The sequence below is a fragment of the Pezoporus flaviventris genome, unplaced genomic scaffold, assembly GCF_033815535.1.
Source record: "Pezoporus flaviventris isolate CSIRO_AGI_PZ_B2104156 unplaced genomic scaffold, CSIRO_AGI_Pfla_v1 ptg000031l, whole genome shotgun sequence".
Taxonomy (NCBI): Eukaryota; Metazoa; Chordata; class Aves; order Psittaciformes; family Psittacidae; genus Pezoporus; species Pezoporus flaviventris.
In genome coordinates this window covers 49662478-49690284 of record NW_026892579.1, presented here as the reverse complement: position 1 = coordinate 49690284, position 27807 = coordinate 49662478, and the positions used below count along the sequence as shown (strand labels likewise).

General features: G+C 40.1%; 1 protein-coding gene across 2 annotated transcripts in view; it reads right to left on the bottom strand.

Annotated features, from left to right (window-relative positions):
- The window catches only part of PTCHD4 (patched domain containing 4), an 89242-nt gene that overhangs the window by 43078 nt on the left and 18357 nt on the right, over positions 1-27807 (bottom strand). For both annotated transcript variants that reach the window (XM_061460979.1, XM_061460980.1), the window contains exon 2: positions 18513-18993. In XM_061460979.1, the coding sequence (XP_061316963.1) occupies positions 18513-18993 (481 nt within the window). The remainder of the gene's footprint in view (positions 1-18512; positions 18994-27807) is intronic.

The following is a 27807-nucleotide window of genomic DNA, read 5'->3' as shown; positions in this document are numbered from 1 at the left end:
CTTGTGCTTTTTCTTCTGTCAGAGTAGAAATTTGTTTTTATAGAAAGATATTAAAAATATTTTAACTAACACAAAGTAGAAACTTAAGTCATGAAAACATTAGAATAGAGAAAAGAATCGGGATCTGTGTTTGTTTCTTTCGGGGTGTTTTTTTTTTCCTTTTCTTTTTCTTTCTTTTTCTTCTCTCCTGAGCCTAATCTTGAATCTCTTCATCCATTCAGGGACACCCAATCTTGAATCTCTTCATCCATTCAAGGACACACTTCAGTCTAAATTGTTTATCTCCATACTTTATACATATTAGATAGATATTCCATTTTTGTAAAAGTATTACTGGTGGAAGACCATAAACATGCTTATGGTTTCTTGTTCTGTTCAAGGCTCGGTTCTTAGATCAAAAACATAATGATTTTCCAGGTTTTAATCTTCTTATCTTCTTAATAAAATGTGTTTAAAGAAGAAAATCTGGCTTTGATCCATATTTAAGTGGTAACTTTAGTAACTTTAATACTTCTTCTTGCTTAAATACATCACAATGCTGGAGGATGAAATAAGATAAAGCCTTATTGACAGCCTTGCAATGATGGCTAGTGTTTGCGCATCCCAGATGGGCTGGCAGCCACTAAGCCAAAAAATGAGACTTTCTTCATAAATCACTACACAATGCAGGAACAGCTGTGCAAGATTGCCTGCTGATGTTCTCTGGGGAGGTAGTGCCTTCTCTGATGTGAAAGCATACGACAACTGAACTGGGTATTAAGGTAAAAGACACCAAATCAATAGTACTTTGATAACCATAGTTAGTTACATAATTAGTACTTTGGTAACCATGAAAGAATGTACCCGAGTCTCATCCCATTTGTGACTCTGGATGCACTTATTTTTGAGACACATAAAAAGTTCTCTTACAAAGGCTCAGGTCTCATATCTCACCTTTAGCATAATCATTCCTATAAAGGCTCATTTTTAGCTGTGAAATGCCATATGAAAAATTTCTGGTAAGATTTTTATATGATTTTCCTACTCACATATATAACTATATATTTTTTTCAGTGCAAGTCTGCAAGTCTTTTCAGGATGTGTCTGACCTTACAAACCAGCAAAGGTTAATTATGCTGTGACTTCAGCTAGATACCTGAATAGAAGGATCCTATATGAGCTATTAAAATTATTTGCCATTGCTGTTGCTACTTCTCCAGTGAAGCTGACACCTGCAACTATTCTGCTGGCACTATGGCTGATACTTTGTTCTTTACTTTTTCACTGAGCAAAAGAGTTTTCCTCTTTTCTGCTTTATCTGTCAGTGTCTAGTATGCCTGAGGTATTTCCAACAAGACTCTGAATTTCCCTATGTCATTATGGCTTTCCTAAGAGGATATGGTTATTCTTCCTTACATGTAGTGATTTGGGTGGACATGGCTGGGTGCAGACCAGCAGATGAACAAGCTGCTTCCATTCTTCAACCTCTTTTTCCTTAAATGCTAGTCTGCACTAAAATGGAGGTCCTAGAGGGTGTAGCATATATCATTTCAGCAGCTGTCTCAACCCTATTGGTAAAGGTTTGGCAGTAGCTCATGGCCAAACATGAAACAAATACCTATAATCCGGTGGTGCAATGCACTTCCACCTTTTCTGCAATATCCTCCTTACCCAAGTAATTCATGGCCTGATTCCAACCAAGTTCAGTTAGATCTATCACAAATCATAGAATCATAGAATAGTTAGGGTTGGAAAGGACCTTAAGATCATCTAGTTCCAACCCCCCTGCCATGGGCAGGGACACCTCACACTAATTCATGTCACCCAAGGCTCTGTCTAACCTGGCCTTCAACACCAACAGAGATGGAGCATTCACAAGTTCCCTGGGCAACCCATTCCAGTGCCTCACCACTTTCACAGTAAAGAACTTCTTCCTTGTATCCAATCTAAACTTCCCCTGTTTAAGTTTTAACCCATTACCCCTTGTCCTATCACTACAGTCCCTAAGGAATAGTCCATCCCCAGCATCCCTATAGGCCCCCTTCAGATGCTGGAAGGCTGCTATGAGGTCTCCACGCAGCCTTCTCTTCTCAGAGAAGAACAGCCCCAACTTTCTCAGCCTGTCTTCATATGGGAGGTGCTCCAGTCCCCTGATCATCCTTGTGGCCCTCCTCTGGACTTGTTCCAACAGTTCCATGTCCTTTTTATGCTGAGGACACCAGAACTGTACTCAATACTCCAAGTGAGGTCTCAGAAGAGCAGAGTAGAGGGGCAGGGTCACCTCCTTCAACCTACTGGTCCCGTTCCTTTTGATGCAGCCCAGGATACGGTTGGCTTTCTGGACTGCAAGCACACACTGAAGCCGGTTCATGTTCATTTTCTCATCAACCAACACCCCCAAGTCCTTCTCCACAGGGCTGCTCTGAATCTCTTCTCTGCCTAACCTGTAGCAGTGCCTGGGATTGCTTTGTAGTGAGATAAGCTATTTTAATCAGAAGTATCAAATTAGGAAGTAGTTTGAGTGGCTTGTTCTCTGTCTTTATGTAGTGATGGCAAACCCTGGACATCTTTCCAAGCAGACATTTAGCTTTCTTCATGGAAACTGCCACTTGTGTTTTACATAAGCTTGGGCGGCAATGTCCAAAGTCAGATCATGAAAGGAAGACAAAAGGGCCATGTTAAATTTCTGAAGCCAGGTCTTTCTGTAACACTGGTCAAATCTTTCCGTTTTCCTTTCTCTCAGTTTCTGGAGTGAGTTTATGTTTCAGGGCCCTCAGGGCCTGGAATGGATCTCACACAACAGGGCCATGCTGCAAGCACAGAAATAATAAAAGCGGAAGCCAAAAGCACATCTGTTGCAAGCTATCCTAGAAAAATTAAATTCTGAGACAGTTCCATTGACTTTGATAGACTCATCCTGTAAATTCAGCCATGACAATGAGAAGCCAGGGAGAAAAGGGCATGATTTCTGCCATTTCCACACTGATTTACTGAGAAGAGTTTTGGGAAGAGGGAAAATTGACACATGGTGAAGCAGAAAAACCCCTTCTGTGATACACCACATACACATTTTTGTCTCACTACAAAGCCAACCATATTTGTTGTTTGGGTTTTGTTTGGGTTTTTTTTGTTGTTTTTTTTTGTTTTTTTTGTTTGGTTGGGTTTTTCTGGGGGGTAGTTGTTTAGGGATTTTAGCAGAAAAATACAAACACGTCTTAGTCAAGCATTCAAAACAATCTGGTACAAGGAGCTCTTCTGTATTGAGGCTCCTGTTTGTTTGCTCATATCAGGACAAACCAGCAAGTCCTTCTTGATACAGGCATTGCAGGGCTCTTCAGAGCTCCCTCCAGTCAATGAAGGTCTTTACTGTAAGCACTTGATTGCCTCTGATAAAGTAAGATGAGGGTCTGAGAGACAAGTAATACCTAAGAGATGGACTTGGCCAGAAGGAGCATGAACAGACCCCACTTATGCAATTAGCAACACAGCTACTGTGGCCCATGGCAGATTTTCACACACCAAAATCCAAACAGTTAAGTGCGGACGAGTAGTGTGGCCTAGATTATTTTACGAATACATTTTCTGAAGAACAATATGATAATTTCAAAACATATAAGAAAAGGTGCCAGGATGCTGAAAGCCAAGAATCTTCTAGTCAGTCAGGTCCTTCATTGCTCCTTACTATGGTCCCATTCCCAGCCTCCACAGGAATCTGGGTTTTCCTATATCCTGGAAGCTGATGTGGGGAGACACTACAAACCAACACCTGGCTGAGTAAGCAGCACATATTCCATGGTTGTTGGGATGGGGCTGGAAACAAATTCCCCTTCTAGCCTTACTTGCTGCTTTGATCCTCTGTCACTGCCTGCAGATAAGCTGAGGCTTTAGCTGTCACTTGGAAGTTTATTGTGTCTAACTATTAAAAGAAGAGTTAGCAAATATGAAGAGTCAACAAGGAGACTGTGGATTATGGTTCAACAGTGTCACCTCATCCGAGGATTATTTGCGCCTGCAGCATGCAGCTGGCACAGAGGGATTTACAAGGATGCTGCCTCTAAGAAGAAGAGGTAGTGGGAAAACACTGTTATCCTGAATTATTTAGGAATCAAAGAAGAGATTTGCAAAGTGGTTAGAAGAGGTTCATGGTCACATGTCATACTCTTGATGCAAATGGGAATCAAATGCTGTAACTGGAAACAGAAACAAGAAACACCACAGTTTGATGCTGAAGAGTCAAAGGCGTATAAGGTTGTGGAAAGAAAGGATGAAGAAAGAACACTTAATGAACTACATGGACCACAGGAAGCCTGGAGTATAGGAGGCAAATACAGACTGGAAGAAATATGCATTCTTAGATGAATCTGTGAAAACAGGGAAATGATAATGGCAGTGTCTCCAGGAGATGGCCAGCAGCAAGTAAAACTGCCATAACAGGGACAAAAAGGAAAAAAAACCTCCAGACCGAAAACCTGCTTTATTTCCATTTCCCTTACAAATTTCTCCCTTTTGCTGTAATTCTAAGCATAGATTGCATAAAGCAGCAGTTTCCGATTTCCAGAAAGTGCTAGGTTCCCAAAAGGTTTGGATATTGCCTTCATGTATTGTACTGGAAATTCAGTATCCAGCACTGATCTGAGGAATGCAAACTCCCAAAAGAAAGTCATAAACAGATAGCTGTTCTGAGAGAAAACTTTAAGTAGCCTATTTTTGCTGTGTTACTCTGTGAGACACTATGTACGATCTTTGCACTGTTGTGAAATCCAGATTGTGATTATCACGGAACCAGACAGTGTGTTAAGAAGCAAGTGCTACAACTTGGACCAGGAAGAGCTTGAATTTCATAAAGCCAAAATACTCTGCCTTCCCATCTACCATGCCAGTGTGAAGGGAATGATGGTTGTGACCAGCTTTATTGAATTGCTGCCAATTTGTATTGGAAAGACTTAAAAAGGAATGAAGACATGAAGAACTAATCATGATGTAGTACATCATGTAGAGTACAGCAATTGATAACCACTGTAACTAGCTTTCTTGTACAGGCAAACGAAAGATAAGTATTAAAGAGGAATACCATTTACAAAGTACCAGATAAGGGAAATAAGTGAAATTAATCTTTGTGCTGAGAGGCAACACACAGTTTAATAGATACATGAGTATTTCACTGGCTCTCTACTGGGACTCCACACTAGCCACAGGGTTTATGGAAGAGCAATGTTATTAAGACTAATGTGTAGCTGGAAGTAATAAGAAAAAAAAAACTAATAGAAGAGATGCAGTTATGGTTTGCTTAGAGAAAAACCTTGTGAGGCAACATTTCACACAGTGCTAGTATTATATGAGTACAAGCAAAGTGTGATCCAGAGCCAGTGAACCATAGGAACAATAATAGCTTTCCAGTATATTTTACATGTGTTGGAGTAACAAGGAAAAAGACATGAAGGTCTAGAAGTGTTTGCCAGGTGAGTCACAGCTGCCCTGAAGGGTGTAAAAGCTAGAAATGTTCTAGAACAATTGTAACAAAAGACCAAAACATTTGTATGTATCAGGTGGGTCAGTGAAGCTTGGGCATTTATTAAAATGTACTAGAGAAGAAAGTTTTTGGAAGTGATTTTGGATTTTTGATTTGTTGGTTGTAATATGACAGTCTAATAAAATACTTAATAGTATAATAATAGTATAATAGAATATAATAGTATAATATAGTATAATAATAATATAATAGTAGTATAATAACACAATCCTTTTTATTATAGATGTCTTGCAAAATTAAAGGTATGCAACATAAAGATGTAAGCATAAGATTATTCTGAGTAATATTTGTAGGAATCTGGTGAATAAAGACAATTATCTGATGTTCCCTAAAGGTGGGCATAAAATAGGAATAGTGTGATAAAGTTGAGAAGGTGGAAATTCAGGGTGAGCAAAAGCAAAACTGATTTGTCACCCAGACAGAAGACAAAATTTGTGTTCTTCTGTGACAGAAACTTCGGAGGTTTTAAAATTAGGAAAAACTATTGTGATTATTTGTCAAAACATTGTAACCTATCATTTCGGCATCAAAATCAGTTTTTTGAGGTATAGCCTGTATGCTAAGAAATGCAGTCTTAGTCTGAAAGATCTGAGTCATACAAAGTCCATTAAGACCTGAAAAATTGTCCCAGTGGTTAACTGCTTTCAGTGTAAAAAATGGCACTTTTATTCTGGTATGAATTGATTTAACTGCATTTTCCAAACGTTAGGTCTTGTTACTTCATCTCCACCTGTCCTATACAACTGCCTGCTGTTAAAACCAACAGGAACACCATATTCCTCCCAGCAAAGGACTCCCGTTTTGTGGTGTATCTTAAAATATACCCTTGGAAGGGCTCAACAGTGCCAAACAGATACTGTATACATGATAGGCATCTGCATGTTATCAAGTGAATCCCGCTCAAAATGCCAATTAACATCTTTCTGAAGTGCTTCACCTAACTGATGTCACCTTCCTATTTTTTTCTCTAGCACACGTTTGCTAGAGAAAAGGAATTTCATCTTCCCCTATTAACAGCAACAGCACACTAGGAATTCACATTCGATGCATCATCCACTGTGATCTCGTTTTTCTTTTGGGGGATGTAATTGCTCATCTTGCAAACATGAATACATTCTTTGTTTCTAGATGCATAATCTAACACTTAACTGTGATAAAGCACATGCTGACAAAATGAGCCTTCCTGACGATGTGCTTGGGCTGCATTTTCATTATTTTTATCTGCCAAGCCTTGCATTATCTGAGAATTTTACTGCTATTGGTTTGTTTTTCACTCCAGAACATGGGGAAAGGTGTTGAATGGCTTAGAATATTTTTTTTTTCATGATTATTGATGTCTTCCCAGAAGGAAGAGTGCACGTTTACAAATTAATATTCTGTTACTGCATTTAATATGAGGTACAGTGATTTAATGTAGAACAAATACAAGAATCTGTCAAAGTGTTGTTCAGGTGTAAATCAAATTATCATTATCTGAATGTACTACACCAGCATGATTTATTTTCTTGTATAAACTTGAAGAATAATTTAAAAAAAATCATTTTTTTTTTAGTAAGGCCTATTTCCATGATATCATGGAAATAACTATAGCACCATGTAAAAAAAATAATTTCATGGAATTATATTTACTATTTTTCCCAGATAAATATTTGATGTAGGGTGTTAAACATCTGTTGCTATCATATTTAACACTCAGATTTTCAAAGATAAAGTCATTTGAACTTTTTACTTAAACCTTTGATCTACTAAAATTTGTTCTTTTCTTTCTTGCATGTTTAGAATTTAAAATGTAAAAGGAACTCCTGGATATTTTCCTTTATTTCCTCATACCGTGACTTTTTACTTCCCTTTTCTATTTCTCTTTTTACCCAAGGAAAAATAAAATGAGTTTTAAGAGTGGAAAATAAAGAACTTGAAAATCATGAAAACTAGAAACAGTTATCACTTCTTTTTCTCAGGAAATAAAAAGCTTCCTACATGTGGACCAAACCCCATATATTTGACAATTTCTTTTCAAAGGCATTTATGAGAAATATCTAATTTTGCTGACTTTTGGTGAAACCTGAACTGAAACTTGAACTGGAAACTTGAAGGTCTGGGGAAGGGCAACAAAGCTGGTGAAAGGGCTGGAAGGAATGTCCTATGATGAGTGGTAAGGACTTTAGTATTTTCTAGTTTGAGGGAAAGGAGGAGGAGGGTCAACCTCACTGCTCTCTACAGCTTCCTGAGAAGGGAAGTGGGGTGGAAGCTGCTGACCTCTTTCGCTTGGGATCCTGAGAAAGAGCACATGAATGGTTCAAAGCTGCACCGAGGGAGTTTTAGGCTGGACATTAGGAAACATTTTTTTGCTGAGAGATTGGTCTGGCACTGGAACAGGCTTCCTAGATGCTCCAAGCCTGAAAGTTCTGTTCTTTCCAAGGTATCTGCTACCAGACATAGTCAGAGGTAGGCTATTCAGTTATATGAAACCTTGGCCTGATCTGGTCTTTGTCTTAATGATGTAAGAAATCACCCTAAAGTTTAGAACAGGTGCCCAAATTTTAGGAGGTTAAAGTTAGCTGAAATGATACTCATCTACTGAGCTTCAGATTTCAGATATCCTGAGACGAAGATTTTGCAGTCACAAGAATTTGTATTCAGTGACCTAAACCTTCCTTTCAATTTCACATATTACTCAATATGCCAAACTGAGTAGAAGGCTAATAGGCTGAAATGTATCATCCTGAAACGTATCATCTTTGTTTTGTCATGTAAAGTTAAACCTATACTCTCTATAAGAAAACAAAAGTCATTCTTAACTTTGTCTCAGACTTGTTGATAAGGGACTTCCTACGTGACCTGTGTACTCCGTTTGCCTTTTTAAGGTATCAGTGGATCAGTGATCTGGTTACACGCACTGTTAAGTGAAAAGTCATGAAACAATCTGATCTGAAGGAAAAAAAAACACTCTTCATTTTTCAAAAATTTCTGTGATATTTTCACTTTCACTTACTAATGTCAGGTCAAACAATCCCTTTTAAAAATTAAAAACCTTGCAATGTTTTGAGTAAAAGACATTAAAAGTCAGTGTATCACTGACTAATGAAAATAAAGATATCTTTTCAAATAAACATTTTAGATAAAACAAGAAGTTTCATAATGAAGGCATCATTTGATATTTTGCAATACAGTGTCAGGTCCTAGGGAAGTGGTATGGAAACAAGCAAAGGTCTCCTGGAGCACTGGCAGTATTCTTGCAGTTTAAAAGCTGACAAAGAACCTTTTCCAGCTTTTGAACAAAAATGCCTATTGGATCAGGTTTAATGATTTCGTTGCTGTGAAAACTGAACCATGAGTTCAGTTTACCACATATGCAATTCACTTTTTCTTTTATTCTGTACGTAAGAAAAATGAATTGTCATTTTTGCATCCTTTTGCCCAATGTTCTGTGTTTGCATATGCATTTGTTTTTGTCTGCCTGTCCACCAATTACTTTTATACCTCCTGACCAAGAATGGTGGTTTAGTAGAAAAGATTTCAATCATAGTAAATTTCTACACTTTTTAAATAAAGAGTATGTAGAGAGATTCTATTACTTTATCCTCAGAGAAAGAGTAAGTATATTAGAAGTCAAAATCCACATAATAGACATCTTTTGAGACTTGCTTCGTTAACTGCGTTGCTCAGAGCCTGACTTCAAATAACCTAAGAAATAGGTAGAACATCTGTATCTGTGATTAGCAAATCCTTCTCTCTCTCAATATCCTACCAGGGTTATTCATTTAAAAGCAGGCTAACGGCATGATAAAGTTCTTACTGTTTCTTAACACTGACAGGAGAGATGCTGAAAGCCCACATAAGGGATTACAACAGGCCCTGAGCAGTGCTTCTGTTGAAAGCCAATGACTAGGTGAGTCCAGCAGCTCTCACTCCTAAAAGTAGTGCCTTGAAGTTGACTGAAATGTGATGGGAGGGATATTTATACTGGATTTTTTTGCCTAACATAGTCTTCTCTCATACAGCTCCAACATTGCATTTTCTGGTAATGCTTTCAGTGGTGTAGTTAGCATCTCTCCTATGGGGTCATCTTCTCTTTCAGCTACTCCCATGAGAAGATTATCCATTAGAAAGGTTTTGGCCTTGCTCTTTATGCATTTCCTTTTGCTGTGGTATCTACTCAAAGTGCAAACAGGATTTTTTGTTCCCCGGGCTCCCAGTCTAGTTTCAGAAAGTTTAAATTGCCTTAACCAAAAACTTTGTGCTAAACTGTTTTAAGTTCCTCTAGAAGGAAGAAAGGTTTAATTACTCTTCCCTCAGTATGCAGACCATCTCTTTGCGTTCAGCTTCTGCAACTCTGTGTACTTGCTGGAGGACAATAATTTCTCAACAGTAATAGTAAAAATATCAGATAGATAGAAACTTAAAGAAACACAGAAAACTGCACCTGCTAGGGTCTCACCAGATGTGCAGTAATCTGCCACTTGCCCCTTTAAGCAGAGGGAACAAGGCAAGTCCTCCCTCTAGAGGATTATACCTTCAGTGCCTGAATTTATGTAAAGTTTGCAAAATTACGTAGTACTGATTGGTTTCATGGCCATGCTAGCAAAACAGTTTTCTTTATATGCAGGAGAGCAACAGCAATGGAGTTGATAACACCAGGAAAAGCTACAGCATTTAAAATTTCTCTGGCAAATTTGTATTTGAATATGCATTGAGATGCATGAGTTGGGCAGATCATGCATCATGCATATGTCATATGTCATGCATATGTCATATACGGCTGTAAAGAAATGTTTCCTCCTTGGGCCTTAAGAATATAGAGTATGAGCAAAAAATTCCCTTCTGCTGAAATGCCACAGATTACTGCAGGAAAAGGCAATGGCAAAATTCCAAGACAGCTACATATTCTCAGACAATGCAGAATAATTTTAGAGACTGCAGAGCCACCTAATGTGGTCATTGCATTCACCAGTGAAATACAGCCATGTCTGGTTAAAATACAGCTTTTGCTTAAAAGAGCACCACCTGCACACTGCTTTGAGCCAGGCAGTGCTCACCAATACTGTATTTAACCTGCACAGCAAGGGAAATATGAAGAAGGTAGAAAGGCAATCACCCACACTGAAATTTAGCCAAGATAATGAGGACAGTATGCCCACTCTTGCAGAACAAAAATTAAAGAGCATCTTTAGTGAGCCAAAGCTGCAAAGGCCTGAGGTTTTAATCTCATTCAGTTGGTGGTACCACTTCCAGCCCTATGTCTATATCTATTGCTGCTGCAGCTCTCACTACTACTTCAGGCATTGAAAATAGCATGTCCTTCATCTTGCAGACAGGTGTGAATGAAAAGTGACTTGCTTTGCCACATCCAGCAGGACTAACACATGGAAACTTACAGCTGGAATACCTGAGTATGCCTTTGAATGCCAGTAACACAGGTCTATGCCAAGGACATGGAAGATACTTCTTGAATAATGTAGGCTGCTGCTGTCGTTTGTGACCACTCATGGAGCAGTGAGCCCTGAGCCAGTGTAGCTTCAGCATGCTGTATGCTACTGCAGGCAGTTACCCCACCAAAGAGGAGAAGCTACTTCACAGGAAAGAAATGGAGTGAAAAAAAGGATTGGCTATGGAAGGATAAAACTGAATTATTAAAACCTCAACTGGCTAGTGGTTGCACAAAGGAGGACATATAAATGATAGAATATCAAGGAAAGTTTTTTAGTTGATTTTGTATTAGTAATAGACCCTTTAAGCCTTTGATTCTATGCAAAGTTTTTGATGCTGCAGACAAATATAGAAGATAAATATTGATGTAGAACATTTGGCAAATGGTCTATTGAGTTCAGTATCCTTTACCTAACTCTTCTGGGGAAAATTATCAGACTCAAAGAGGGCACCTATGGGAAAATTTCTTGACAAGTGAAATTTCTTTGTACCCATTTTTGAACTGGGCTTTTGAACACAGTCATTAATTTTTATACTTCTTTCTTACTATAATGTTTTAGCATTGCAGTATTATTTAAAATAATGAAGATGTTTAGCTAGCTGTGTAAAAATCCAACCTTTTCTAAATCAGGCTGAATTTTGCACCATGATCTTATCTCACAGCAGTGAGTCCCAGGGGTCATTTGCTCCCAAGGTATATTCTAGGAGAAAGGAAATTAATTTTCTGCTTTTAATTTTTGCTGAAAAAAAAAGAGGCACAACTTTGAATTTCCCTACAGAGGAACACTGTACATAAGGCAAGCAAGCAGCATGCTTCACAGAGCATAGGATGATTCACTCTACGCTTCCTCAGGTAGCACAGCCCGACTTTCTTGCTCATCAGAAAAGAAAGGACAATTGAAGATTGCATTTTCCCACCACACACCAAAAAGCACAGGACACATGCTTGGACTACTCCACATCTATTATTTCCTGCAGATCCACAGTGCTCCATCAAAGACCAGAAGCCACCATAAATCTTCCTGTATGGATGGAGCACACAAGAAAGTGCGAACTACAGTGAAATATCTGGGGAAAGAAAAGATCTGATAGAAAATTATATCCAAGCTGAAGTAAGCACAGCCCTACATAAAAAAAAATATCCTAAAAGTATTTGCAGTACATAGATACTGTGAAAAATTACACTCCACTCTCAGGCCAGACAGACTCAGAAGTTATAGGCATAAGCTGCAGCAGTGAAAATATTAATAAATACCTTTATAAATGTATGGCTGTTTAAGCACTGGAACAAGCTGTCAAGGTAGGTTATGGAATTGCTAGCAATGGTGCTATTCAAGGCTGGATTTGTCATTGCCCTATTAGGGATGATGTACATGGAGCTACATCATTTCTGCCATGATGTAGCTCCTTTCCAGCTGAAATAAGCCAAATGTAAGTGTAACACAAATTAAGTACAAGGAATGAAACTCCTGCTAAAAAAGACCAACACATAGAAGAAGTGCATCCAATAAAGATCCTGAAATAACACAGTCATAGGAATGAACGTTGCCATGAAAGGGTAGAAAAATGAAAGCAAGAGGTGCTCAGACAAATGTGTGAAGCATCAGAAGAGGAACCAACCTTTGCTATCTGAACAGAATTTGTATGCTGATTGAGTACTAAATACACATTTTTAAGTGCAAAAGAAAACCATTCCTTTTAGCCTTTGACTTTTTAGCTCAAAACACGCTCTCTTCCCTTATCAAACCACTTTTTTTCAAAGGATTGTAGAAATGGTTGCAGCAAGTTTGAGCAGGTCAAATGACAGTTATCAGTCTGTTAGCTGCAGACAGAGAGCTAAGGAAGCTGTTTTAATAAGAATATAAACAGTAAGAAGCTTTTAAATATAAGGCTTCACATTTGACAAATGGGTTGAGTTCCCACTAGAGTCAGAAGGAGGAGTTTAAATGACTGTCTTCAAACAACAAACCCAGTCAATGTCTTCTGTATTTGCACTGTCATTATGGAGGATCTGGTACTGAGATGGTCCAAGGATAAATGCTTCAAACTGATCTGAGCCTCAGAATCACTGACCAGCAGACTTGCAGATCCACCTCCTGGGGTTGAACAACTGCCATAAGGCATAATGATATTTGAGTGGATAAGAGACCTTCTGGTAAGTCTCTCCAGGAAAAGAAGAGCTAGAAATAAATCTGTATGGGATTCAAGTCAGGTTATACACATATATGTATATATATCTGTGAGAGCTTACATATATATAACCTTAGGTGTTGAGGTGTTAAGCAGTCACTCCAGTTTTGTTAAAGATGGAAGGGACCTTACAGAGATTAACATAGCTCATCCCAGATATGTGCAAAGTGATGATTCAAATGACTTTATATCTCTCTATTGACTTCAAAGGAAATTGAGGTTCTGTCACTTCAGTTAAGGGAGGACCATTTGGGATACCTGAAACTGGGTGCTACAAACTCTGTTATTAGGACTGGCCATGTTTCTTCTTGCATCCCTGGGCATGCAAAGGCCCAAAGGACACAGGCAGAAATATCCTCATCTCCTCTGTTTTTGAGGAGGGCAGCCTCAGTCCTGCTGCTTCTTGCCTCTCCCTAATCATAACAGATACCGTGAGATAGCTGCAGGGCCAGACTGCAGGGTGTAAGGGTATTAGATGATCCCTGAAGACTCTGGTGTTTTACACAAAATGCAGGAAAGACTGTTCTAGGAATGTTAGGCTTTCCTATAGAAATTTAAAAAACCCAGCCCTCTGCAGCTGGCAATAGACTTGCTAGGGTTACCAGATTATAGGGAAATCAACTTTACAAGCATGGAGAATATCTAAACCAATTCATATTCATATCTCTCCACCCAAACAGGTAATTTTAAACATTTTGTATATCTCCTGCTTCCCCATGGGTTTTTTTGTTGTTCCCATTTCCCATCGTAACAGTCAAGAACGGACATTTTCTAATTATGGACAAGGCATTTCAAAGACCTTAATGATCTGCTGCATGGTAGGGACAAGAACTGCTGTAACCCCTAAAATGACAAAACCGCTGTATTTGTCAATATGGTGGGAATTTATGTCAGTAGGTCTTTATGCTCCAAAGGGTCATCCGCTTCTCATACAGATAGAGGATAATCATATAACATGAGATTCATACGGGATTTCCTTTACTGCTGCATCAAAAGGACAAAACCAAAGTCATAGTCATTCCTGAAATATTTCTAAGTTGCTGTTGCAATCAGACAATCCATTGCTTGAAGCAAAGGTGAGAAATACTGTGATACTTCATGTACAGGTAAACTAGCGATAACATGCACTTTAGCACTCACATTTGCCTTCTGCGGTTTGAAAAAAAGTTTCCTTATCTGCACAAGGACTTTTTTTCTGGAATTTCCCACAACTCTACCACTAATGTTAATACTGCCACATCTTAAATTTACTTAAAGGTGATCACCAGCCATTATTTTAACAACTGCGATTGGAAAGAGATTAGATGGCTTCTGTTTGAAATGTTAATAGCTTCCTGGAGTCTTGAATGCTTTTACTTTGCTTCCTTCTTCCATTTGAATACCTCAGGGGAAGGAATAACTGGGAACTTTAACACAAAAGTCTGCACTTAAATGTCTTCCATCCATCTTGCACTCTTACATCAGGCATGAAGTTACTCCTGGAAACAGGTAGCCTGTTTCTTCCTAAATATTTTGTATCTCTTTACTACTCAGGTAGTAATGGTATTGTTACTGGTAGTAGTAATAACAACAGTACAATATGTTGTAGAGCATCCGTTGATCTTAATGCTCTCTAAAGACTGAAAGACAAACAGCTGCTCTCATGAAGGTCTTCGTGGTCTGGACTTACAGAGGGCAGGAAATATATCTCACATCCACTGTCAAGCCAGCCTTCTAAGAAACACATACACATTATAATACAAAAAGCATAATTACACTCTAATTACACTGTGTTTACATTTTTAACACAAGATTTCCACTAATCTATATAATGAGGTACATCATGGACTGGCCAAAAATAATTACAGTGGAAAATGACATAAATAATGAACCTGTATTTAAAAATACACAGTCAGATCCTCAGCTGAGTTAAATCATTATCTCTCTGATGATATCAGTCTGGCTCCTGTGCATTAAAAAGCAAATCATGGGAGCAATAATACCTCAATTATGTAGTTAACCTTCTGGTTATATTAATTAATGATGATTAGGCATGGGAAACCATAATTATGTCACGTACATAACATCCCTTTGAAACTGCATTGTGAATCCAAACACAAAAGGCAGATGTGAACATCTAGCCATTTCTGATATCTAAGACAAATCTGAAACTCAGTTATTTGACCCTCTATCTCTTGCCTGAAACACATCAGTGGTGATAGCTCTGCTGGTGTCAAACTTGTAGAAAAGGCTGCAAATTATATTTGACCCAGAAAAGAAATGTAAGGTAGAACTGTCTCATATTCTGATATATGGTGGCTACTAAAATCTAACTTAAAAAAAACCCAAACTATATGTCTAGGTTCAATTCAGTTCTTAAAGGAGGAAGCCCTGAAACTAAAGAAGAACACCTTTTCCCTAACTGACCACATTTATTCATTTGTATGGGGTATGAACTGCTAAAAAATAACTCATCTTGTTCCTGTTTACAGCAGGTCCTGGCAGCCAGAGATTTATTTGCACAGGACCTTCCTGAAGAGTTGCTCCTCACTGACTCCAAAAATGCAGTGGTAGATACTGTGCTGGGGAAACTGGATTTCCTGAGGAAGGTGTCTGAGAAGACTGTGGTAGTGGGAAGAGGAAGTCAGAACAAGCAGGATTTTCTACCACTGTCCTCATGCCTAACTGAAGTTTTACCCCTTCAGGATAAAGAAGAGAAAAGCCAATCTGAGCTAACACCTAGTATATCAGAGATATACTTTATCCCAGCAAATCATTCCCTCACAGCAGGACTACAGTAAATACTTAATGTGTAGGTCATTCAGTCCAAATTCATAAAAAAAAAAAAAGTATTTTCACTTTTATATAGGCTTTCATCACCTCCTGAAACCCACAGAATCTCTGCACTTCGAGAGGAATTATGGACCTAAACATTTGTACAATTCGGGGTTATTCCTGTCATTCAGATGGCAGCATCCTGCTATCACTGCAAAAAAAAGGACAAGTGCAGGAGAACATCACAGAATTTCAAATCAATCCTTTGAAAAGTGAATGTCAGAGAAAACTGTATATTTTTGACCAAACAAATATACTTTAAATGGACAGTTTGCAAATGTCAGGTTGAAGTGTTCCAAAGCTAGGATCTTCCAGAATTAATGTTGCCTGTGTATTCTGCATACATTGAACTTGTAAGCACTTTGTAGCTGTTATTGCCTGTTTTTCCTTTTATTTTTTATTTTTGTCTAAGTAACTCGACTTTGAAAGGCTGACTTGCAAATCTGGCATTTGCAATTCTGGTTAACCCCACTTTACACTTTTAAATTTATATTCATTCAATCATTATTTGATGTGTTGTTTGCTTTCTGCTGTGCTAGCAACAAGGTACACTGGTACAACATGGTCCAGACTTATGTATTGACCCACAGAATTACCAGTTGTGGGATCTTCATTGGATCTATGCTAAGGTGTCAGATCAGTTCACAGTAAACCAGGTTAAATAGAAATCCCTGCCCTGCAGGGAGCCCAGGTCTATGACACCCTGGGTATATCACAGGCAGAGCAAGATCTCATTAAGTGGCACAGTCATTTAAGGGACTAAAGACACATGGAACTTTGCAGGATGTAACCCAGTATGACTTTGTCAAGACATACTTCCTGGCTTTTAGTTCACCAAACTCTAAAACTGTTGCCTAATATTTACCAGCAGCAACTCCCAGGCATTGCAATCTGTTCTCTAATGATAGCTGGTGACCAATTCAGTATGGGATTCCTGACTGAAATTTCTGTAGAAGAGTTATCTAAATGTTTTCTTTTCCAATATATCATTCAATATAATGTTACAGAAAAGATCCTTGCAAATAACTCACTTCAAGAGAGGGTTTTTTTTTTTTCCTCTTCTTTTCTTTTGGTCTTGGCAGTGGCTGTGAGAGGAATGACAGTGCAAAACACAATAGAAAGTTATAAATATTACTTTTCCTCGGACAGCAAACAAACTCCTAGATTACTACCATCCTAGATGGGAAACTGAGCTACCCTGCTTTCAGAAACTCCCAACCTTGTTTCATCCTGGGCTGTAGGGTATGAATAATTTGAGTGCGATATTGCTGCCATTTCATTTGATGCTCCTGGCCTGTATGGATTGCATAGGGTTCCCTTGGTTAGTGACATGGATGCATTATCAAGGGACAGACAAAATAGGAGGCAGGATGCATATATGACAGGAATTTTCTTGAGAGTAAGAGAAAGAATATATAGGGTTTTGGGAGGATGAGATTTTTAAGAAAAATATAAGACCCTTTTTCAACCATTGACTTTAACCTGTGGCTTTGCATTTTCAGTTCTCTCACTGTAAGCACAGGATTTGGGCTTGAGTACTAGAAGCATGAATGGAATTTAAGAAATTAACTGTAAAGATGCAGAGTTCTGTCCACAGGTAAGATTTTCTGCCATCAAAAAGCCAGCATGAAGGGGTTTGGGTCTTTGGGTTACCACTGCTAAGATTTTGCATAGTCATTGCTTGGGTTCAGACTCGTGATACTGTGAAACTCTAATAAGCTTGGATGTGATTGCACTGAAAGCACTGCCTCAGCAAGCTGGTTTGGGCACATTTTCTTCTTCCTTTCCAATGGACATTCCCAGCAAACTCATTAACCACACAGATGCACTAAAGGTGCTTGGAACAGAAACAGGAACAGAAAGAGCAAACTCAATTCTTCTGCTAAAAAAAGCTGAAGTTTATGTTTGTTCTTCAGCTGCACCTTTCCCTGCCCTGCTACAACACATACAAAATCTCAGCAGCTGATCTGGGACTTCACAGACCAACGAATTATGTGCTACATATACTGACAGCCCCCTTTGCTTACAGCCTGACAAACACTACAACAGTAATCTCCTCTACGAGATAAAGTCCATCAATCTTATTCTTATACCAATCCATTCCCCTCTGGCCCTCAGACACAGATGGAAGAGAAGCCCTCCTCAGAAGAGTGCTAAAATCTTCCCTTCTTTGGCAACCTCCTCTTTTAACTTACTCTTTCAGCTGGCCTCCCATCAAAGTCAGGTCAACATGTACCATTTTCTATGCTGAGCGGACTACTTTTCAATAACAATTTCTCCTTCAATTTGTAAAAGACATCAATAAAACTGCCCCTCTCTCATATTGGCTGAGATTCCAGCAACATCATTTGCTCTTTACTGTTGCTACTGCTTTGCTTTGTTTCCTTTTCCCTTTTTTCCTTTTTTTTTTTTTGTGTTTTTTTCTTTTTGGCAAGGCACAGAAGAATTTAACAGGATGAAAATTACTTAGAATTTCACTCAAGGTAGAATCTGCACTTTATAACCCAGGATGTAATTTATAATCCTGTCATTAAACTCTGTTAATCCTATTATTATGAAGATAAATAATTACCCATAGCGAAGAAAGGGATTCCCAACAGAGTAGAATTATATTTTCCATCAGTAATGAAAAATATCCCTGCCGCAGTGACACTGGAAATACAGATAGTGAGTACTCCCAAGAGTCCCAGGAAAGGTTTGCTACGCAGGCAGTCCTTCATGGAGCTCGATAGGGTAGCAGTCAGGAGAATCAGCATCAGGCTCACCAAAATCTTGTCCCTGGCCAAGAGACTTGTCTGGTGGAAGTCCTTCCAGAGGCTGAAGGATGCTAGTGAGTAGAGCTGCAGATCTTGGTGATCTAGCTGCATCTTGTGCATCAGTTTACAGAATTCACTCTCCCACTTCTCCCCAATGAGGTCCTGGGTGACAGAGCCATACGTTTGGAGGTAGTAAGTGATTTGGATGGCTCTGGCTGATTTAACTCTCTGGTCCTTGCTGTTTGGCACTTCCATGACCCCTCCGAGCTGGTGGCCAATAAAACTGCTCCTTCCATCCTGAGAAAGTGAAAAAGATGAGCATGTGGTTATCCTGCTTGAGATATGATACAGCGATATCTTTTGACTGTACCTTCTTTTCACAGACATGCCAAGAGCTCCACTCAAAGGCCACTGCAGTCAGCAGGAGTTGTGCCCTTCACTTCAGTGGGCTTTGGGACACATCCCTGTTCCCTGCCACAGCTCTGTTCCCTACTCATTATAGAGTCATTTGCAATTCTGTGCTGCAGTTCAGGGACTGCTCAGACACACACTGCGGTCCCAGATGTTCAGAGACTGGAATGCAGCATGCAAGCTCCTCACCTGCAGGAGAGGAGCACTTTTCCACCTTTTAACTCTGACAGAGAACAACAAATCTCAGTTACTGAAGTATGAAATGTTTGAAATGAAGATCAATTTCTGGAAGATTTGTGATTTCCTGACACTTTGGAGATGCTTTTAAGAAGTTGGAAATATACAGAAAATGAGGCCCGGTTCCTCAGTATACAGATGTAAATTTAGACAGATCCAAAACCTTTAATTTCTATTCTAGCTCTATAATAATGCAATGAAAATCAGACTTTTTGACGTGTTTATTTGAGATTTCATGGATTTATGTCAGTGGCACAGAGTAAAGAATCCAACTTATATCTCAATTAAGCCAGGATTTGTTTTTTATATTTCAAGAATATAAATCTTGCTCTGGTCTCACTTATTTCAGTGTGTGCTAGAGCATAAATGACTCTGCTACAACCAGGACTTATCAGATGCAGGCAGGATCAGCTCCATCTATTTACATGAGCAGACTACTTTTTTTTAGAGTTCTGATATGATTTAGATGCTGCTTTTTCTTTTTGTAAGAAAGGTTTAGTAAGAAAAGTCCTGTAAGGAGGGTCCTTGCTTTTAATCCACTGGTTATTCTAGTTCTCTAAGAGAACCGTGATGTGCCCTTCCAAGACAGGGGAAGCTTGGTGGATTAGAAGATCAAGCCCAGCTGCAAACTAAGGAAGAAAACTCGGTAGATCTGATAAGAATGTCCTAGCACAAGTAATCTCTTTGATCAAAAAAGTTTAAACCCATTGATTAAATATTTGTTGCACACCAAGTAACAACATTTTGTCCTTTTCTTCCCTGTAAATTGCTTTATAAGTTTGCAGATTTCTTTCCTCTTCTATTTAATAAAACCATAAAATTCTCAAGCCAGTTAATGTACAAAACATACTGCATCCTCAAGTTCACATGAGATCACACTCTTTGCCTAGACGTGCTGTGGGAATGAGCTGACTGACAGCTTGAATTTGGGAGATGCTCTACCCTACACACACACACAGAAGCAGTCATCTGTAAAAGTCCAGAAGTATTTGGGGGAGACACTTATAACATCTATTATATTCAACATTAACCATTTCTAGAAATACCTATGCTGCATGCAGGCCATTATCTGAAAATGCCAGACCTATTCATTGCAATGATTCCCATCCTAAGGAAAAATCAGTGAAGCAAGGTAGCAGGCTTTATGAAACATAGATGTCTTCAGGCATGTCTGCTCATAGAGCAAATAAACATCAGAAATTGAGAGAGAGTGCTGAAAATGTTTTGTATACTCACTTTGTCTTGCCTCTGTATGTAAAGGAGGCAATCCTCACCCTGAAAAGTTTCTGTCTATGCCTGCTTTCATGGCAGGTGCTCACTGTTTTCAGCCCAGGGAATGTGACAAAGTGCTTTTCAGAAGTTCATTTTTTCCCTATTCCCAGTTGTTATTTCCCACTGAAATAATAGTTTCTGGCAAGGTATCCTGGCATGAGCTGACATGAAAGGTGATTTGCAGTCTAATGCCAGCTTCTCAAATCACCTGAAGCCTCATTGCAAATGTCATATAAGCAGAGACAGGTAGCACAGAGGGGCAGCTGGTGCTGTTTGGACTCCAAAAATTCCTTGTGTCTGGTATTTCAGCTTAGAATCCTGTTTGATTCATTATTTCTATTTTTTTTTCTTTTTCCTAAGGAGAGGTCACACCTCACACTCACATACTCACAAAAGGTACATTTCCAGGCTGGTAATTAAGGTTTGAGCAATGCAGTCGCTGCTCACACAGCACAGTTAAAAATCCCTTTTGGCACTGCTTTGAAATTTTAGGGAGAAATGTCATATTTCCTCAGTATAGATGCAGTGTTGACATTCAAATGTTTTCAACCACTGCAGGATACTTTAGCAGCACAGCTCCAAACTCTGACAATGGACTGTAATTCAGGTTTCATTGATTCACTACGGAGCACACACAGCAAGGTTATGGGAAACTTTGCGATGACCATCTGCCTTCCTCTGCAAAAGGTGCACTGAATGACGGCAACATTTCAAAAAAGGCACCAGAGCAGGCACAAATAAATCACGTTCTGCTGTAGTTCCCATGAAACAGAAGATAACAGCTATTTGTTACACTGATGTGCAATAGGACACCCAGCTCATATGTCAGCAAAATAGAGAGCAAGCTTTCAGATGGAATTTGAGGAAATCACAGACGCTGAATTGCTTTGAGGTCATTTTGTCCATCCTTTTCTTCCCAAAGTCAGACTGCTTCCTATCTATTCAAAGGTTTGGCCTTTGCTACTTCTATAGCACACAAACACAAACCTGGCACCATGTATTTGGGAAAATGAGGCTCTTTTCTAATACATCTTATATGCTGTCTTTGCCATATACTTTAAGAAAGATAAAGATGCTAGGCAGGGCTGTCACTGCAATGGTTACAATCTTAGCAAGGAAGACAGAAAAAAGATGGGGAAAAATATTGCTTTTCATCCCATTTTACAGCTGGAGACCAAAGTGTGGAAAAATGAAGACCCAGAGCTGCAAACATAATTTCCAGCATCTCCTAAGGGCACCTAACCCAGGGACATAACTACCTCTTGGTGTCTTATGGGCACTTTAGGGAAGTTATCCGCCATCCTAAGTTCTCTGTTGTACTCCAGGACCACACTGGTGAAAGGAGATGTGAATGGCTAAGCTCCTGGGCTAACCCTGAGGTTTGGGAATGAGGCCACAGTGACATGTATAAATAAGACCTGAAGACCAGGAAGGTTTTGAACAAGATCCCTCATTCTGCTTAATTTCTCAACTAAAAAAAGCATGTGCTGATACTTAGCACATCTTTCCTGGTATATGCCTGCATGATGTTACTTTCAATTTCATAACAATTTCATGTTTCAGACTACAGATCCCTTATGTATTTTACTTATATATGTTGTTACTCTCTGATCCAATACACAAAAAAGCAAAGTAAAAAAACAGAGTAACAATAATAGTTATTGGTTGTACACCATTTTAAACGCATGTACCTCTGGAGAGTCAACAACACAAGACAATAACTGTCTTTAGCAAGGTCACTAGTATGGCTGGAGCCTGAGTTTCAATTCCCAGGCTGTATGTATGTGTTTTTCTTTTCCTTTTTTTTTTTTTTTTAATATCTAATGAAAACTTCACAGTGTCTCTTCTCCCAGGAGACGAAAAGGGTCATCGTCCATTCTGATGGCAGCTAATTCTCTCCGGATCTGAGCATCTTTAAAAATGGCATGAAATATAGATCACTTGCTGGGCCATCTGATATTCAATCTGAACAGGTGCCAAGCAAAAATCTTTGCTTTGGTAGAAAACATTAAAATGTTTTTTGTGTGCTCCCTTCTCTTTTCCTATATGCCCTAAGGCCATTTGGTATATTTAGATTTGGAAAGGAGGAGGATGAGATCTAAGACTCTCAGAGGAATGAGAGATGTGGGGACAGCATCATCCTTCTTTTTACTTTGTCACTGTGTTTATGCAGACCTGGCCTTCCATGTCATTGAAAATCCAAACTCCTTGTCCGTTTAACAGTAAATATCACTAATGGTGAACGGATGGATGCAGAATAAAGGTGTACCGTATTTCAGGCTACAATCTCTTCAGGATGTTTGGACTCTCCATATCCTAGAAAGATGTGTAAATGACATGGGGGTGTTTGGTTTGCTCCACAGCAGGTACTCTCAGGTTAAACAAAACCAGCTGCTCCTAATGAGCTAAATATCTTTTGCTGGTGTTAATGTAGGCATAGATCCTCTCTGAATGCAGCCCAGAGGGGTACTAGCAATGCTCCTTTACTACTAAATTACCTGGGACCTTTTTATTTCCTTTATAATTTCAATGGGGCTGTTTCACCCCCAGCTCCCATCCCAGGGCTTCTCTGTGGTCACTGCTCAACTGTCACACCAGCCCTGGGCAAAATGCCTTCTCCTCCCTGCTTTGAATGGCACCAGCCTCCACTGACTTCCCTCTCATGGCAAAAACAGAGGGGTTGAGGTATTTTTCAGCTTGCGTGACTCCTGCCTTCCCAGCACCCTGCTCAGGAGAGGTTATAGCTGGTGAAGGGTTTAAAAGTAATTTCAGATTCTTGGCAAGGAGGAGAGGAGCCCTTGTATCCTATGGCCAGATCACTCTCATTCAAGTACATTTGCAGATCCTTTGTGAGCAAGTTTATCTCTATTTTTATTTTTCTGAACTGCTACCTCTTATCAACTGGAGTGATGGATCACTATCAAGCTGCATTATAGAGATGTGAGAATAAACCATTCAATCCTGGTTAAACTCTATTTTATCTCAAAAACGTTAAAGTGTTCAACAGAGGGCAACCAAGAATATCTGTCAAAATAGGTTGTGTGATAAAGATCCTAATGAGATCAATGCATTTGTTTCTCCCTGTAATAAGGACATTCCTACTGTATCAAATGTAGGTCGTAGAAAGTATTACACTAAAATCTACAGAGGTTAGGGTGTAGTCAGTTGTTTTAGTTCACCTCAAGTGTTCAAGGTAAAACAAAACCCCCCAAAAATAGAAATCCCCTTTCCTTTAAGGTTTAATACATTGGATTGCACCTGCCCCCCTTCAGACTCATGGTAAAACTTTGAAGGGACGTTATTTTCTCCCCAACTGAACCAATTTCTCTGTGCCTGTCCCTCATATGTCCCTCATATGTGCCCCTCCCTCATCCATGGAGACCTTATACCAGTGGATCCCTATTACACAGCCACCAATTACCAAAAATTCCTGAAGCATCTCTTTCAAATGGTCACACATGACACCATAGCAGTTTTCCGGCCCTCCGAGATGCATAGATGCTCCTGCATGCGCATTGGACTGTTTGCTGCGCTTGTCCCTGTGCAGCTATTCTGTATGGGTCAGCAATGGATAATCTGGCACAAATGAGCCCCAGTGAGACAGCAATGGTCATGTGGGCTGTTCACTCAGCAAAAATAAAATGTATGAAAGTGGTCGTGAGAAGCTACCCAGGAAACAATCCTCTAGGTCTGTGCTGCAATAAAGAGCAATTCAGTTATTTCCAGCTATCCGGAAATGATGAGGTTCAGCTCACCAGCTAATCAAGAAGATTTCTTTTATAGTCAGCAGAAAGAGTCAAGCACATCTAAAGGATGATCTGCCATATACTAAGGTACAGGTCAAAACCAGACTTGCCCTCTCCATTTACAGCAGAGGTATAAGATCACTTAAGACTCGATCCTAGCTTTTATCAGGCTAAGAAATTAGGAGCTATTAACCCACCTTCAATGCCAAATGCAAACAAAACTAGCTGATCTGTCACTATCATTCCTGGCTTGCACTGGCCTCTTCGCAGGCATGTCCTGCAGGTTATAAATATTCAGACCTTGAGCTCCTTTCCGAGGGAAACAAAAGATCCCTAGTGTGATGTGCACCTAGAACACCCAAAAGGCAACCAGAACGATCTGGCAGCTCTTTCTGATGAGTCTGGGTGAGTGCTCCTTTCCCTTATTTCCTTGGTTTTCTGGTGTTTGATCTGGTAATTTGAAAAGAGACCAGAACAAAAGAAAAGTATTTCAAGGGACATATAATCTATGATTAATAACAGGGATTAAGAGTAATGTTCTTAACACAGATCTTTTCCTTCCAAGTAAATAAAATTATGGAGGAATTCATAAGAGTGCAATAGCAAAGTGTGATTTCTATTAGAGAGCTCTTCACTGTGAAGGAGCTGAGCACGCTGTCTTTTTGAGTGTTCCTCCCTGCTCTGTTCCTTCATTATTAACTCCTCAGGTTTTCATAAAATCACAGAATGGTTTGGGTTGGAAGGGACCTTTAAAGGTCATCTAGATGATTCCCTCCCTGCAATGAGCAGAGACATCTTCAACTAGGACAGGTTGCTCAAACCCCTGTTCAACCTGGCCTTGAACACTTCAAGGGATGGGGATTCTACCACCTTTCTGGGCTACCTTTCTGGGATAGATTTACTGCCCAGTACACTCCCAGCCCAGCTTTGTTGCCAGCTGTCCTAAATGACACCTGTGCACTCAAGGACACAGAGGTATCCTTGAAGCTGCAGAGTAATACCTGTGTTAGCTGTGGTTAAACACTTCCCCTGGGTGGGGAAGGCTATTGCTGGAAGATAGGGGGGGTTACAGACAGCATAAAGGGAGGTACAGTTGGGGCACAGCTGGCTTTTCTCTCCCTTCCATCAGGAGCAAGGTCGCAGGCACAGCAGTAAAATAGCTTTGGCACTGACAGTTCAGGCAGGTGAATTGGTGGCTGCACCCTGCCCTGTGGGATGGGTCTCAGAAAGCAGTTTGCTTTGATGGTTTACTGAGGAGGAGGGGAAGGTGGGTGGCTCAATACAACTTGCTGCTGGTGACACAAGCTCCCCAGGAGATTTGTGTCAGCAGGACCTTTCAAGTTGTAGGTAAGCCTGGGTGTATAAATCTGCCAGGTTAGGTTTTAAAATGCTGCTGTCCTCCTGTTTCTTGCAGGCACAGAGCTACAGCTCCCTCCCCACTGTACATTGTCCTTAGAGGCTGTGCTCTGCCCTGTCCAGGATCAAGAGCCCTCGAGGCAGCCACCTTGGGCTCAGCGTTCTGCTTTTCACAGCCTGTCCCTGCCAGTAGACATTCCCTGGTATTACAGAGCAAAATTTCAGTCTGCATTTAGCCCCTAAATCCTTCGGGATGAAGGACAACAGTGAAAATTGTCACTGAAGACCAGAACAGTTTTCTCTGTCCATCCATGAATGGGCTCCTGTCCAAGGGATGTCTGTGGCCAAACTAAGCAAAAGGGAAGTGTGCTTTGTGGGGGGATTTGTGCAGCAAGAAAGTAGTCAGTGGTGCAAAAGAAGTGAAGTCTGTTGTAACTGTAAAATAAAAATGGGGCTATCGGATGCAGTGCCCTGAAGAGACTGACAGTGTGGAAAGGAGGGAGAGAGGAGGGAGAAAATACAGGATGAGAGGCCATGAAGCAGCAGTTCTCATTGCACCCTGACCACCGAGAAAGAGGGCAGGAGAAGGCAGGTGGAAGCAAAGTTGCTTTGACATCCTGCTGCAAAGAGCAGACCTGTGTCTCCCATGCCCTGTGCCGCCTTACCGGTGGCAGCAGATGACCACAGCCCTGCTCAGGAGTCGCTGCACTGCAGTCCCTGCTTCAGCGGTCACTGCCTTCCCACCTCCCTGCAGGACCCCAGGCCATACAGTAGCACTGGGCAGAGCTGCAGTAACTCAACCCTAAAGTGACCTTCCCCTCAACACCCCAACAGAAGAACAGGAAATTTCAAGCATTTTCACCCCAGAATTGTCAATTCAGGCTGGGTAACGTGTTATTTCATCCTGCTGGTTCCTGCCTACTCCTGGGCATCTGGTTTTTAATCCCTGCATGCTGTAGTGTGCTGCCCTACCCCTGTGTGTAGGGAACCATGCAGCACAGGAGGGTTCAAACCCCATCCCCAGCTCTGGTTCAAAACCCATCCCTGGTGCCCTGTAACAGGTCAACATGTTACAGCAGTGAGGGAAAAGGGAGAGGGTTGCATGAATAACTCCAGATCTGTCTCTTACCTAGAAAGGAGCAGGAAACTGACTTATGGGTCAGTGGCTTCCTCTTGCCGTGCAGAAGACCATGCCCTGATTATGGGAAATTTTTGAAAGGGGCCATGTTCCCTCACTTGCACTACATGCAAGGCCAGCTCCAGATCGCGGTGCATTGATTCAGCTAACCAGGAGCTTTGCACAGAGGTGTGGGAATTTCCTCAAAAACATTTTTTCTGCCCCAGGACCTGCACACTTCACATCACCAAGCAGCACAGGATTCATATTTTTCATATATTCAAATCCTGCATTAAACAGGCTTTAACAAGGAAGTGACACATACATAGCTTTTAGAAGGGGAAATCCAGGCTCCTGCATTGCATGGTACAGTTATGGCTCTCCACCTATGCAAACTGGGACAACATCATAGCCTCTGCCAGGTGCTAAGCCATGAAGAATACCCAAGTTCAATTAAAATACAGCTGTGCTTATCTCTGTGGTCTTGTGTACAGCTGCTGAGCATCCCAAATGATTTTGTTTGTGCCAAGAAGAAATGCAGAAAGATATCACTAAGGAGACAGCAATGCCTCAAGGAGATGCACCAATATTTGGGTATATAACACCAACACTTGGATATATAAAGTTAAACACTCACACTCACGTATGCCGGCATGTGTATGCAGAACACATTTACCATCTCTCATTTTTTGTAAGCTCTAGGAATCTATAGCATAAACACTTTCTATTAATGAATACTCCATATTAATTCTGATTTCATCCACAGCTCAAACTCAGTGTTAAAAATGTTCAAAGGAAAGGAATAAAATTACAAAGAGCGTCAAAAGACAAGAAATGCTTTTTGAGTGCAGGCCAGTGGCCCATTTAACCCAATTTTCAGTCTCTGTGCAATTCTAAACCACAACATAATAACACAGTGTCTTCTGTGACATGACTGGAAGATGCCTTTGAGAGACTCATTGTGGATTTTCC